The 14,345-nt window shown below is 42.3% G+C and overlaps 2 protein-coding genes across 2 annotated transcripts in view; one reads left to right on the top strand and one right to left on the bottom strand.

Annotated features, from left to right (window-relative positions):
• Positions 1-800, bottom strand: part of LOC119420165 (neuronal tyrosine-phosphorylated phosphoinositide-3-kinase adapter 1) — a 50,222-nt gene extending 49,422 nt beyond the window's left edge. Inside the window, exon 1 of the mRNA XM_037687545.1 lies at positions 753-800. The gene's annotated coding sequence lies outside the window, so the exon portion shown is untranslated. The remainder of the gene's footprint in view (positions 1-752) is intronic.
• Positions 801-6,810: 6,010 nt separating this feature from the next.
• Positions 6,811-13,758, top strand: mogat3b (monoacylglycerol O-acyltransferase 3b). Its single transcript, XM_037687546.1, has 7 exons — positions 6,811-6,895; positions 7,003-7,110; positions 8,002-8,072; positions 12,759-12,963; positions 13,047-13,221; positions 13,303-13,487; positions 13,569-13,758. The coding sequence occupies exons 1-7, from the start codon at positions 6,814-6,816 to the stop codon at positions 13,721-13,723; spliced, it is 981 nt and encodes a 326-aa protein (XP_037543474.1). The 5' UTR covers positions 6,811-6,813; the 3' UTR covers positions 13,724-13,758.
• The last annotated feature ends 587 nt before the right edge of the window (positions 13,759-14,345 follow it).

Here is a 14,345-nt window from a genome sequence, read left to right on the forward strand (position 1 = left end):
GGGGGGGGGGTACTGCGGCACTTTATTGAGCAATAATCAGCTGATCGCGCGCCCAAACGCCTGTTTTCTGTTTAAATAAGAGCAACAATGACAAAGAAATCCCATCAGGATGTCCAGACACCTGCCCAAAGACGCGCGCGCGCGCCGACACATCCTCACCTGGCTGCGTGCAAACGCACACGCGCGCGCTTACACGCTTATGCACTCACCACGTCACCCGTATTTTTTTTTTTTTTTTTACAATCGCAGAAATACCGCCCATACACACTCACGCACGCGCGCACACACGCTTCACCCAGTTGTATATTTACGCACTCACGCCTGTTCTTATAGTCGCGCAGATGTTTTCCATCATGGCCGCGCAGTTATTATTATTATGATTATTGCTACTGCCTTAAAGGAACGCCAGTGCGTGTTCGTGCACGTCCAGTCAGCTGATGGTGGTTTGTTTTTGGCTGAAATATTAATCAGAGCTCGTCACGACCAACCACACGCTGCGCCTCGAGCCTCTTCTTCTTCTGCGCGTCCTCAAGGTTGACCACTGAGACTCCGTGAAATCAAATTAAAAACTGTCTTTATTGTTGTCATTGTGAATGTGCTTGGTATTGATAGTCTAAGCCCCCCTCCAGACCCTCCTCTCCGGCGCGTTTCGGCCCCTGACAGCTGCCCTATGTGGGTTAGATGATGCAAGCCGCGCGTGCGAGGATTTATGGAGCAAAACACACGCGTCCATTGTGGATCAGAGAACATACCTGGGTGTCTAGGTCTCCTGTGGTGGGCGCAGATGTAGAGGAAGAGGCGACAAGCCAGACTTGTAAAAAAAAAATTAAAAAAAATCAGACAACAACAAAACCACGCCGGTTGTTGATGACACAGCTGTCTTGGCGCGAGGAGGAGGAGAGGAGTGGGTGGGGGAGGAAAAATCCAAGATGTGTCAGTTGACGCGAGGATGAACAAAAATCCTAAATTCAGACGCGCATCATGGTTCGGACGCCTCCATGTTCCGGACGGTCTGCGGTTCGGTTTCACCGCCGAGGCGCGGCGGCGGCATGGTGCTGCTCAGCACGGCGGGACTAACAGCGAACACCTCCTCCGAACCGGAGCCATGCTGCTGCCCGGCTCCCGCAGGAGCACCAGAGGGAGGGAGAAATGAAGTAAACGGTGAAAAATGTCCAAATCAAGCAAAAATGAAAGAAATGCGCAGACATGAGCGCGCTGCGTTGGCGCGGAGCATCCTCCTCACCGCGCATTTGCATCCATATTAATATTCATCCAGAGGGCTACTTCCTGAGAGCAGACGACTGGTTGGGTTTTTTTTTTTTTTTTTGGATAGGAGGAGGAAAAAAATAAACAAATAAATAAATAAATAAAGCGTCAGAGGCTACTGAGTCCATCTAGGGTGAGTCTAGAACAGAACCAAAATCTTACACATTTAATGACACAAGCATTGTCAAAACAGTTCACGAAATATTCCCATGTATTTAAATATTATCTAAAAAAAAACCACACATCCGGCGGGAAAATGGCCCAAAATTGCAGCGTCAACTTTGTAATGATCAGAAATAAGAAGACAACATGTTTTCATATAAACTGTATGGAGAACCAGGAAGTGTTAAAGCTGCTGCCAGCTGCTCACTGTGGTCACCATGGTAACAACCCTCACCCCCCCAGCACTCTTAAAGGCAGACAGAAACAGACTGAAAAGAAAGCCTCAAACAAACAGGCGCTGTGCAAATCCTTTATGTAAAATCTTTAAAATTCTTGAACGACTTTAAAGGTGAATGAGTGATTTTTTTTATGTTTCTGTTTTAAATCAGAGATATGACAGATTAAAAAATATTCTGTTTCCAGTTTAGAAGTGAAAATTAGAGCTAATGTAATTCAAGGATTCATTCACATCATGTGGTAGTTGGAACGAAACTAAAGGGTCTCAGTTACATCCAACAAAAATAAAAATTGTAAAGAATAACATTAATGAGATCTAAGAAATATGCTAAACTAAGAATACATTAAGCACTACTAGTACAAAACAATGTGTCAAACAACAGCAGCACGAACATGAGCCTGTGTGAGCAGATGAGGACGAATGAACACAGCAGCGTGAAATAAATCAGCAGCATGAGATCAGCATCATGGATAGTCAGCAGCACGTATCAGCAACCAAGTGGTATTACGGTGATTTTTTTATTGAAGTCAAAGTGAGGGTGTGCACTCTAAAGAGATTTAAGAAACAAAGAGAGACACTGGGTGAAAGAAAGCAAAGTTGTTTATGCTTTGATGAAAAATTTGTGCATGAACTAAAAAAAGTTTTGAGTAAAAAAATGTTAGCAAAATTTTAGAAAGTTTAGAGAGCTCAAAAAGTAAAAAAGTGACATCACACGTAGTTGAACATCTTCTAAATGTATCAAACTTTAAGTACGATTGTAGAAAATATTTAAAATGTATCAAAATGCCAGTTCAGTCATGTAAAGTCATTCTTTCTGTGACCTGTTAAAATTTTAAATGGTGTTTCTATTGGGCTGTGTTATAGAGATCTAAAGAGTGCTGTTTTTTTGTTTTTAACTCGCTTCATAAAAAATATCTTAGCATATAAAGAAATTCCTTGCATTTGTTGTCAATTTAATCCATGCTGGATGATTTACCTCCACTAAACGTCACATCATCCCCAATCGAGCCGTACTGTGATGCAAAATTTGCAAGCTTTGTTCCAACCTGCAGAATGTGAAAACAGACTCATAAACAGATTAAAGTTACTTCAATGCACCATAAGCTTCACGCTGAATGCAGCAATGTGAGCTGAAAGCCAGTTAAAAGAATGGGGAGGGGGGGGGGGTGTCTCATGACAAAACACTAAAAGATTTTACAGAAACCTCGACTGAGTGCAACATATTCTTCATTTCTTCTTTTCTCGAGGTAAAATTCACCACATTTTTGGTTTTAGGGAGGAGGTGTCCCATGACCAATAAGACCACAAAATTATCTCTAAACAAAATAAACCAAAAAGTGGAGAAGCGGATATTTAAAAACAAAGTTTGAACAATCAGCCCTTTAGAAATCACTCCATGTGAGAATCAGAGACCGATCAAGGATTTTAGAGGCACCGTTAGCCAACCATCAGCTGTAAGAGTCAAAACATGAGAACATACATTCTGCAGAACATTGCGTACCCGTGCAGAAAGTGCATCAGTGCCTAAAGATAATCTCTGTGCTTGGTCCTAATGTCCCCCCTGGTGAGAGCAGCCACACAGCAGGAAATTTACGTCTAGTTTTTACACCAGGAGGTGTAATGTTTATCAAGACAATACTTTATCCTGGGAATGTGTTGTGATTGAGTAAAGATGCACTGTGAAACCTTTCACTGAACATTTGTAGTTGGTCTATTAGTATTCAGTGTTTTACAGTGCACGTATGTACATTTTAACCTATGGTTTGTATTCAGTATTGATTTAACTTGCTGATAACTAAAAACGTCTCTTTAACACCATTGCACACTTTGGCTTGAACAGTGTTAGATAAAGTTGTAGTGTTGGAGACTCTGACCAAGGAGCAGTGTGGCTTTCATCGCTGGATCATATCTTCACTCTTGCAGACATGATAAAGGAGTCATGTACATTTTTTTTCAATCCGTGTGTTTTAATCTGAAAAAGATTTATGACTGTGTTTCGTGAAGAATTTTGATGGGGTTGCAGTGGGAGTACAGGGCGCTGGAGTTACTCCTGTGGACTGTCTGATCCCTGTATAATGGGACCAGGGACCCAAAGTGAACGTTTTGTCCGCATTCAAGGCACAAAGTCGACATCTTTTATAGAGCAAGTCCAACTTCACCAGGACTGACTGATGTTTTGGCCCCCTTTTTATCCATTTACCGCCAGCTGCAGATACTGGGAGTGAGCGGTGCCAGCTTTATTACCATCTCCCATAATGGCTGATTATCCTCCTTCTACTTAAGGCTGAGTGAAACCATGCGTCTTCGTTGGACTGTTCATTGCCTCACAGTGAATTAACCAACAATCCTTGTGCATTTGTTTTGTAATCACATTATCTTTGAGAGAACAAGTTTAACCTGTGTTACCTGTGTTTACAGGATCCTCGTGGCCTTCGTTGATTTTGGAACCACAAGAAAATCCACAGAACGTAATTATCCTCTACTCAGCCATTCACTGTTGCTGAAGAGGAGGATGTCTACGTTTCACTCTTGTTCCTGCTTGCTCTCGATGAAGGCGGATGCTTTTCCCTCCCGCTCCTGCTCCCCTCCTGCTTTGTTCTTTGTCCTGTGAACCCTATCGGAGCCTCTCTCTACATATCTTCCAAATTGTAAATCATGGATCTGGTCAGCTGGCCTCTCAAAGCAATTGATAAAATTTTCTCGACGAGAAGACATGGCAAAGGAGAGCCCTCTTGCCCTGTCGGTACACTTGCAGCTGGATACACAATGGATTCCTGGGGGCAGTGGAAGATCGTATGTCTATCTGTATTGTCAGTTGAGGATGTAGAAGATGTGTGCATAATTTGATTTATGATAACAGGATTTCTGCTTTTTGGAGTTGGTGGTTACCTGGCATATCGACAAATACAGAAAATGTTGGCAGCTGTTCTGGCCATTGTGAGGCTGCCGTGTGGTGAGCACTCAGACTCAGATGCTGTGTGAGCTGAGCCGTAACCTGGACGTGATTTCTGAGAGTCACAGGCCACTTGCGGCTCCTGAAACTCGCTGGCGAGAAGGAATCAACCTTGGAGAAGCTTCAAACTCGGCCCAGTGATATTGACCACAAAATTTGGCTGTTTTGAAGTCGCCATTGAGACGTACCAGTAGAACGATAAGGCAGACAGAAATCAAGCAGAGTCTGCCTGATCCAAAATAACTGTTGTTATCTGAATGTGGCTCCCCCGTGTCGGTCTTGAATTGGCCAACCATCTCAAACTCTCCTGGATGTTATGTGAGCAAGAAGCACTGCTCCTCCCTTCCCTACCTACTCCCTTCCCGAGGACATCTGTGGACCTGTATCAGAGCTGAGCCGGCTGATAGACACTGCACCATCTCTTATCAGGACTATGGAACAATCTGGCAGTGTCCATGGACAACTCACCACCTTCGTCGGCCTTCTTCATGCACATATGTATCATGATGTCATCAGAATGTTGCTGCTTCTATGTCAAGGTTTGTTTTTTTGTTGCAACTTTCATACTGTTTCCTGTCTAGGACAGAGTGAGAGATATGATTTTTTTTATACCTCTCCTACCCTCATGTTTCTCTTTTCGTATCTAAACGAAAAAAGCAGCACCTCCCATGGACCGCGGCCTCAGACACCTCCGTCTCCCCATGTCATTGTTTATGTTTTACTCCAACAGGCTGTACTGAAATGTAATTTTGTTGCTTTGGTGCAATGACAATAAAGCTGATTCTGATTACACCTGCTGCATATGCGATCCAACCTCGGATAAGTGATTGAAAATGGATGGATGGCTCTTACCCTTTCAGTTACACACCTGAAACAAACTGCACACACAATAATAATTAACAACTAAAAATAATCAGCTGAACACCCCTTTAAGGCCTCAAGTAAAATAAGTCTGTGCCATTTCATCTGAATAAATATGAGGGAGGAGGGCCTTTTGCATATGTATGCAAAATGCTTCAAATGTTCATTCTGGGATTTTCTGTCGTATTTAAACATAAATATGAGTTTACAAGATAAACTGACCATCTGAACATGTTCTTAAGCCTCTCATTTATCACATCTAAGCAGTTTTTTTATTGTATTTGCTTGTTTGACTCTTCCTCTGTGCATTTTACTTTAAATACCTTCAGGTAGGCAGAAGCCTTTCTACTTCCTGTAACCTGTTTTGTGAAACACCTGCGACCACGACTGAGATTCACTCTCTTGTCCCAGTAAAATCATGTAGTTTTGAGCAAACGTCTGGTAACAAAATCAATTTTGATCAATTATTTCTGACAAGAGAGAAGCCGTGACTCATACTACATTTTTAATATGTTAGCAAAAGGGAATAACTTTTTGTAAGAAGCGTACTTAATGGATTTTAACAAGTCAGGACATCATGTGCTAAAGTTGTCACATCTGAAAGTTTCAGTAGGACTGCATGGTATTAAGCGAACAGATTGTTACGTAATCTTTTTAGACCGCTGGAGTGAGCAAACAGGGACACATCATACATAAAGCAACAATAATCTAATCATAAAACCATTCTGATGATGCTCCAAAGATCCATTATGCAGAGTAGAAAACTGTAAAAGTGTTTATCTCTGACACAGTGAGCATGTCAAAGTATCGGGGGAGTGGATTTGTTATCAGCCGCTTCTCAGTAGGTGATCTGGTCAAAGTGCAATGTGGCGAACTGTGAAAAGCACAGTGTGAGTTCATCCATTGAAATTAACCTCAGAAAATACTCCACTAAGGTAAAGTATTGTCTTCTCTGTTGGACAGAATGATCAGAATAGTTGTTTAGGGGTTGCTGTGATCGCCGCAGGCCAAGGCTGTTGTTGTGTACCAAACAGCCGGACTAATAAAAGTTTTATTTCTGGGCAGATCATTAATTGCGTGTATGAGTTTGCCTGACAGCTTGTTCATGAGTGAGTCATTTGATCAGGCTGCTGAATGCCACAAAGTATTTCTTGTTTTTTTTTCCTCCAAACGGAGGACAGAGGACACAAGCTAATAATCAGTGCAGTTTATTCTCAGTCATAAAGACATCTATGATCTGTTTAAATATCTTCAATTACCTACAAGCATTATTCTCCCATACCAATTTACAATTTAATTCATTGCCATATGCTCTGACCTCCAGGTTGCAAGCATGACTAAAGAAAAAACTCAGAAGAAGGAGTTTATAGAAGCGATAAGTGTTCTTCAATGGGTGCTGAGCTTTCTTTTTTTGGGTAAGACTCGATCACACAGAAGCGTCAATAATAATTCTACATGAGCTCATACGAGACGTTTCTTGTGACCCTCGATGCATGGACTCCCGTGGATCGTCCAACTCCAGGAGTGGCTTGTTTAATCCTGATGGTGTATCTTATGTTTACGTCCCTGTGGCCGCTGGCCTCTCTGTACTTTGTGTGGATGGTAGTGGACTGGTACACCCCTGAAAAAGGTATTTTCATGTTTGTATGTTTTCCCTAAATTTACTAATTTTGACATAATGACTGTCAGGATGATAATTTAGAACTTCTATTTAATGACGTTACATAGACTTGCACACATTTTCAATGCTTTTAATGAAAGGTATGATGCACATGGCAGTTCAGAGACTTTTAACATTTAGAGCTGGCTGCATGATACTTAGTTACTAACGTGTTTAGTTTCTGCATAATTAGGGATGCACGATATTGGATTTTTGGCCGATATCTGATATGTTGATATGTTAAAACTTGTTTGGCTGATAACAGATACAGAGCTTTCTCTGCTGTGAAACTAAAATACTACATTATTCTGCATGGTCTTTGTCACTATGGCCTGCTACCAAATGCAGATGCCAAAAGGGGGACTGAAAATAATGTAACACTTTATAAATATACAATAGTGCCTTTTATATCGGTGAGTTATTTCGATGGAATGGCCGATGTCAGATATTTAGCTTTATCGCTAATATCGGCCAATACCATGCCAATAATATTGTGCATCCCTATGCATAATGTTTAAATTCTTAAAGTAGCGCCACTTGCTTGAAAATGAATTGAAGCTCTGTGGCAAAACAACCAATTAAAGCAGAGCAGAACGTCCTTCCGGATGATCCAATCAATGTGCTGAAGTTTCTCCCAGAAGGCAAACGTTACATCAGCTCGGCTCATTTGTTTGTCTTCCATGTAGCAATGGTATAGGATAACAAGACATGAAAAACTTGAATATAGACTCTTTATTCAGCGTCATTTATTAAATCTGTCTGTTTAATTAGAAAGTGATTGTAAGTGATTAAATGTGCTTCAACAACAGTTCAAAACTGGGACTCCTTCGGTGTCTCTAAGATTGTTTTTGTGTCCATCAGGGGGCAGAAGAACAGCATTTGTGAGGAAGTGGAAGGTTTGGGAACACTTCAGAGACTATTTTCCAATTAAAGTAGGTTTGATTAAGCACTTTTTCCTCTCAGATTTAGCAACATTATACAATGTAGTCTGATTACATTTGATTGCAAAATATGACCCAGACTAAGTACCATAAATCAAAAATAGTTTCCTACTTTGGAATGTTGCATCAAGAGAAAAATGTTCAACCCAAAACACAACGACTCACTCGGGCATTTATTTTTTTGTTCCATAACTCATGCAAACATGTTTAAAAATTGGCAGCATGATGGATCAGTGGTTAGTACTGTAGTCTCACAACAAGACGGCCCTGGGTTCAATCCCCGGTTTGGACCTGGGGTCTTTCCGTGTGCAGTTTGCATGCTCTCTTGGGGCTTGTGTAGGTTTTCTTCAGGTACTCTGTTTTCCTCCCACAGACCCAAAACATGCATGTTAGGCTGCCTTCATGTCCAGGCCTCCTTTGCAAAAGAGATCTGTGAGCTCAGTGGGCTTGGCCTGGTTAAATAAAGGTTAATAAATGATTAAAATAAAAAGTGCAACAATATGAGGTTGCCACCATGTTTGAAGACAGGACAGTTTCCTGTAACAACTTCTTCACTCCTGTTTGAAACGTACAGGTCTGACATAATCCTGTTGAAAAACCCAAGAAGATCCATGGATGAAATGTGTCCTTGAAGGCACCATATGTTGCTCTAAAATCTCTGTGTATTTTTTTGCATTAATGCTGCCTACACAGAGGTGTAAATGAGCTTTGCCAGCACTGACACCACCCCATACTATCACAGAGCCTGGCGCTGGGACTTGTGGCTGAAAACAATCTGGATGACCTATTTTTTGAAGCACATGGTCCAATTCTTCCAAGCAACCGAAGGAAAACGGACTTGTCTGCCCTTCAGCCTCATTTTCACTGCATGATGTTCATTCAGAGAGGTTTATACTGCCTCTGGACAGAGTTAACACAGGGCTTCTGTTTGGTGCTGTTCATTTTCCAGAGGCATTTATGAATTTATCTCTGTATCTTAGCAATGAACAAAAGTTTTTTAAGTAATCCATTGGCTACAGCGTTCAAGGCCATTCGTAAATGACAGCTCTGCTTAAAGTTGAAAGTTGCTTACTTCCTAATCATTCTGGCTAACCTTAAACTGCTTCTGTTTAAACTTTTTTTTATGTGTTTTTGGCCTAAAATTCAAAGACAGATGACAGATGGTGAGAAAAAAATTGATATTTCGTTTTCATGATGACTGCACTGAAACAATAGAAAAGTAAATCATGCAAACTTCATCCCAATGGGAGACAAAAAAAGGGGTTAATTTCGATAAAGGGGGATTTGAAAATACTGTCCGTTTGTGCAGACGGGCATGTTGTGAGCGCATTAATTTGAAAAATAAGCAACAAGTCAACTTCCTTTTTGGTGTGCAGCTGCATCCAGATGTAAGAAAGTTTATTTTCAAAAGTTGGGTTGCCACGTTGGCCCTGTGATGGACTTGCGACCTGTTCAGGGTGTACCCCGCCCCTCGCACAGTGATTGCTGGACATGGGCACCAGCGACCCCCGTGACCCAAAATGGAATAAGCGGGTAAAGATGATGGATGGATGGATGGGTTGCCACGTTAAAATCCATGATGACCACACACGCAAATATGTAAAGTGGCCACCCTTATCATTTGAGGAAACTGCTTTCTAGTTTTTATTTTGCTCAAAATAATACTTTCCTCATAATTGGTGTGGCTGGTGGGGTGGCTGAAGATTAATCTATGGGGTCAAGGCCACCAATGGCCACCCCTTGGCTCTGTGATTGTACCTGGTGGTTTGATGTCTTATTTCAATGAAAAGATTCTTTCAGTTCATAAACACCTTGGACCTAATACTGCCCCCAGCATCTATGTTGAAACCCCCCCCCCCCCTCTCTGTCTTCTCCCTCCCCTCTGCTCATGACATTGCTGACATTATCGGCAAGTCTAAGTCCTCATCCTGTCAGCTCGATCCATTTCCCACAGTTCTTGTTAAATCCTGTCTCCCGTCTCTGCTCCCCATCATCACTAACATCATCCACTCCTCCCTAACCTCTGGCATTGTTCCCACAGCTTTCCAATCTGCGGCCATCACCCCCATCATCAAGAAACCAGGTCTTGACTTTACCAACTTCAGTAATCTTCGTCCAATCTCTAATCTGCCCTTCATTTCCAAGGTTCTTGAAAAAGCCGTTGCTAGTCAACTTCACTCTCACCTATCCAACAATAACATTTATGAAGAGTTTCAATCTGGTTTTCGCCCCCACCATAGCACCAAAACAGCTCTAATAAAAATAACTAATGACCTTCTTCTTGCTGATGACTCTGCTCTTCTGTCTATCCTCATTTTACTGGATCTAAGTTCTGCCTTCGACACAATCTGTCATTCTATCCTCCTCAACAGACTAACCTCCATTGGCATCTCAGGTACTCAGTTAGACTGGTTCCAATCATATCTCTCTGACCGCACTCAATTCATTCAGCTCAAATCCTTTCGTTCCCAGTCTTCCCCCGTCTCCACGGGTGTCCCCCAAGGCTCTGTCCTCGGACCCCTCCTCTTCATCATTTACCTCCTTCCTCTAGGTCACATCTTCCGTAAATTTGGTGGCCATTTTCACTGTTATGCTGATGACACACAGCTCTACTTGTCAACAAAACCAAACTCCAACCACCCACCCACCCTCCATCCTCACCGACTGTCTCAATGAGCTAAATCACTGGTTTTCTAACAACTTCCTACAAATAAACAGTAACAAAAAAAAAAATCATTCTTGTTGGTACCAAAAACTCTCTTTCAAAACCAGAAAATCTTCTCATCCCCCTTAACAACTCTCTGCTATCCCCCTCGCCTCAGGTCAAGAGTCTTGGTGTCATCTTCGACACCACTCTCTCCTTCACTTCACACATCAACAACGTCACTCGGTCTGCCTATTTCCATCTCTGAAATATTAACCGTCTCCGCCCTTCTCTCACACCCCGCTCCACAGCCGTCCTTGTTCACAGTCTTGTGACTTCTCGGATTGACTACTGCAACTCCCTTCTTTATGGCCTCCCCAACAAATCTCTCCAGAAGCTGCAATTGGTCCAGAACTCAGCTGCCCGTGTCATCACTCAAACCTCCTCCTATAACCACATCGCTCCAGTCCTGCAGCAGCTCCACTGGCTCCCGGTTAAATCACGCATCGTCTTCAAAATTCTTCTTCTCACTTTTAAAGCTATCCACAACCTTGCCCCTCCGTACCTATCTGACCTCCTACACATCTCCATCCCCTCTCGCTCTCTCAGATCCTCCTCTTCACTACACCTCCATGTACCCTCTGCCCGCCTCTCCACCATGGGGAGCAGGGCCTTCACCTGCTCTGCCAGTCATCTCTGGAACTCTCTACCCCCTGACTTAAGAAACACCACCTCTCTTTCTATATTCAAGACTGCTCTGAAAACACATCTCTTTAGACTCGCTTATCCTTAACTTTGCTGTATGTATTTTATATTCTGTATGCATTTTATGTTCTGTATGTATTTTATATTCTTTATGTATTTTATATTCTTTAAGTAATTTATTCCTGTTGATCTTTGTTCTTACTGTAAAGTGTCCTTGGGTGTCATGAAAGGCGCTTTTTAAATAAAATGATTATTATTATTATTATCATCCCTCTCCTTATCAGGATCCAGCTCTCTGCACTGCCTAGGACCAGCAGAAATATATATAATATAACCCACCTCTGTCTTCTCCAGCGAAACTTCTACCCACTTGAATACACCTAAAACATCAAGGTTTACTTTCATTCTCTGACCAGTTCCAGTCCAGAAAAAACATTAGTCTCAAAAACTGCACACATTCACTTTTCAAATCCCTCAGCGACAGGGGACATCAGCGTACCGCTGGTTGTCCTTTTGGGTTCTACATTAATTAAAATCTTCATCCAAGTTCATGCTCAATAATCCAGATGAAAAAAATCCAATGTTCAGTCAGGTCATCGGGACGGTTTATTTTTTTGTTGAGCCGTTTCGTCCTTCATCCAAAGGACTTCATCAGTCCAAGGAGGTACAAACAAACTGAGTCCCACAAGCAGCACACTCCCATAGTGGAAAATAAAAAACTTGTTTGTTTGTGATAAAATAGTTTCTGGGGCCCGCCCTCTCCCCCATCAACTTCTTTGAGGCAGCCATAGCTAAAATGGTTCAAAACATCTAAGTTCATGGTCAATAATCCAAATGTCTGTTATGGATATCTGTAAATCATCTTATCACCAGCAAACTGTTTTTTCCCACTATGGGAGTGTGCTACTTGTGGGACTGACTTTGTTTGCGGCTCCTCGGATTGATGAAGTCCTTTGGATGAAGGACAAAACGTCTCAGCAGCATAAAGAAACCATCCAGATGACCTGACTGAACATTGATGGGTTAATTAAAATCACTTGCATGCAGTTTCAATCTGCTCACCAATATGTTTAGAACATTTAGGAGATGTGTAATGTGCACAAATGACATGGAATGTTCCAGCCCAGTTTTAATTCCTGATCAGGACTATGGATCTATTACATAAACGTTTTATTTCAAAGGTTATAAACACGTTCATTAGCTGGTCAACATAAAACTTGGCTCTTTATCTCCTCACAGTCTGATAACGTGCAGTAAAAGTGGGTTTGGTTTTCTGATTACTGGTAGAATCTGACTGATCAGCTACATTGGTAATGTTTTCTGCTCAGCTGGTGAAGACAGCAGAACTGAGTCCAAAGAAAAACTACATCTTTGGCATCCATCCACATGGGATCATGAGCGCCGGAGGGTTCGCCTGCTTCAGCACCGAGAGCTGCGGCTTTGCCGAGGCGTATCCTGGGATCAAGTCCACCCTGGCCATACTGGCAGGCCTTTTCAAGTTACCGCTCTTCAGAGAGTACCTGATGAGTGCAGGTACTGAAAAAATCTACAAAAACACAAACTGTTCAAATAGTACCCGTATTTCTACACCTGACTCTTACTTTGTGTGTGTTAAGGTCTTTGTCCGGTCAGCAGAGCAAGCCTCGTCCACCTCCTGTCCAAAAACGGCAAAGGGAATGCGGTGGTGATCGTGGTGGGGGGTGCTGCTGAGTCTCTGGCCTCCTCTCCTGGAGTCAACACGTTGGTCATGAAGCAGAGAAAAGGCTTTGTCAGGATAGCTCTTGAGTTTGGGTGAGAATACGCAGAGAAAAACATTTACTTTTATTCATCACTGCTGCAATAATGTCCATAGCGTCTGCTGGTTTTCCACAGAGCTGATCTGGTTCCAGTTTACTCCTTCGGGGAGAATGAGCTGTTCCAGCAGGTGGTTTTCTCAGAGGAGAGTCTGGGTCGCAGGCTGCAGGACTTATTTAAAAAGCTAATGGGTTTCGCCCCGTGTCTGTTTGTCGGAGAGCGCTTTGCACTCTTGCCCTACAGGGCTCCGGTCACTACCGTTGGTGAGCATTTCATTTTTATCCACTAATACCACCAGTAGTTGATGCACTGAGCCCATGCTCTGATAATTAATGTCTTTTCAGTGGGAAGTCCAATCTCAGTGCCGAAGTGCGTCGCACCGACCGAGGAGGAGGTTGATCGTTATCACCGCCTCTACATGGAGGCTCTGACCAAATTATTTCATGAACACAAGGTCAGCTGTGGACTTTCTGAGAACCACAAACTTCGGATTATTTAGTCTTCGCTCGTCAACGTTAAAACTGCTGCCTCCAGTGGAGAAACCAGGAGTACAAGTCTGCTTTCACAAATATTTGGAAGCTTTTTTCAGAAAATGCACATTTCTACCATTTCCAGGATTGTGTAGCCCTCCTGCTGCCCTTGGGTTAAAATGATCCACACATCCTCCAAGGCCTTGGGTGCTATTTTGACCCAAGGGCAGCTGGAGGGTATTGTACAACTTTTACACTTTTTGTCACACAAAACACAAACTTCAAAGGATTTCCTGGGATTTTATGAGTTGGCTCAAATTAAACTATTGGGAAGAAAAGGGAAGATGAACACTTGGTTTACTGCTTTAAACTGCTCAACAACTATCCCTCACCTGTCCAGTGTGGTCCTTGGGCTTCATAATGCTGTTTGATCACTATTGTTCTGTAACAAATCTCTGATGCCGTCGCAGAGCAACTCTAATCTTACTGAGATTAAATTACACACAGGAGGCCTCTGTTTACTAAGATGTCAAATAAATTGAAGTGGGTTTAATCAAAGTGAAAAGGGCTAACTGTAAACAAACGCCATATTTTTCAGTTTTATTTGTTAATAAAAAACAACAACATTTATTTTCCTTCCAGTTCACAACT

This window comes from Nematolebias whitei, chromosome 14, assembly GCF_014905685.2.
Source record: "Nematolebias whitei isolate Nwh7 chromosome 14, NemWhi1, whole genome shotgun sequence".
Taxonomy (NCBI): Eukaryota; Metazoa; Chordata; class Actinopteri; order Cyprinodontiformes; family Rivulidae; genus Nematolebias; species Nematolebias whitei.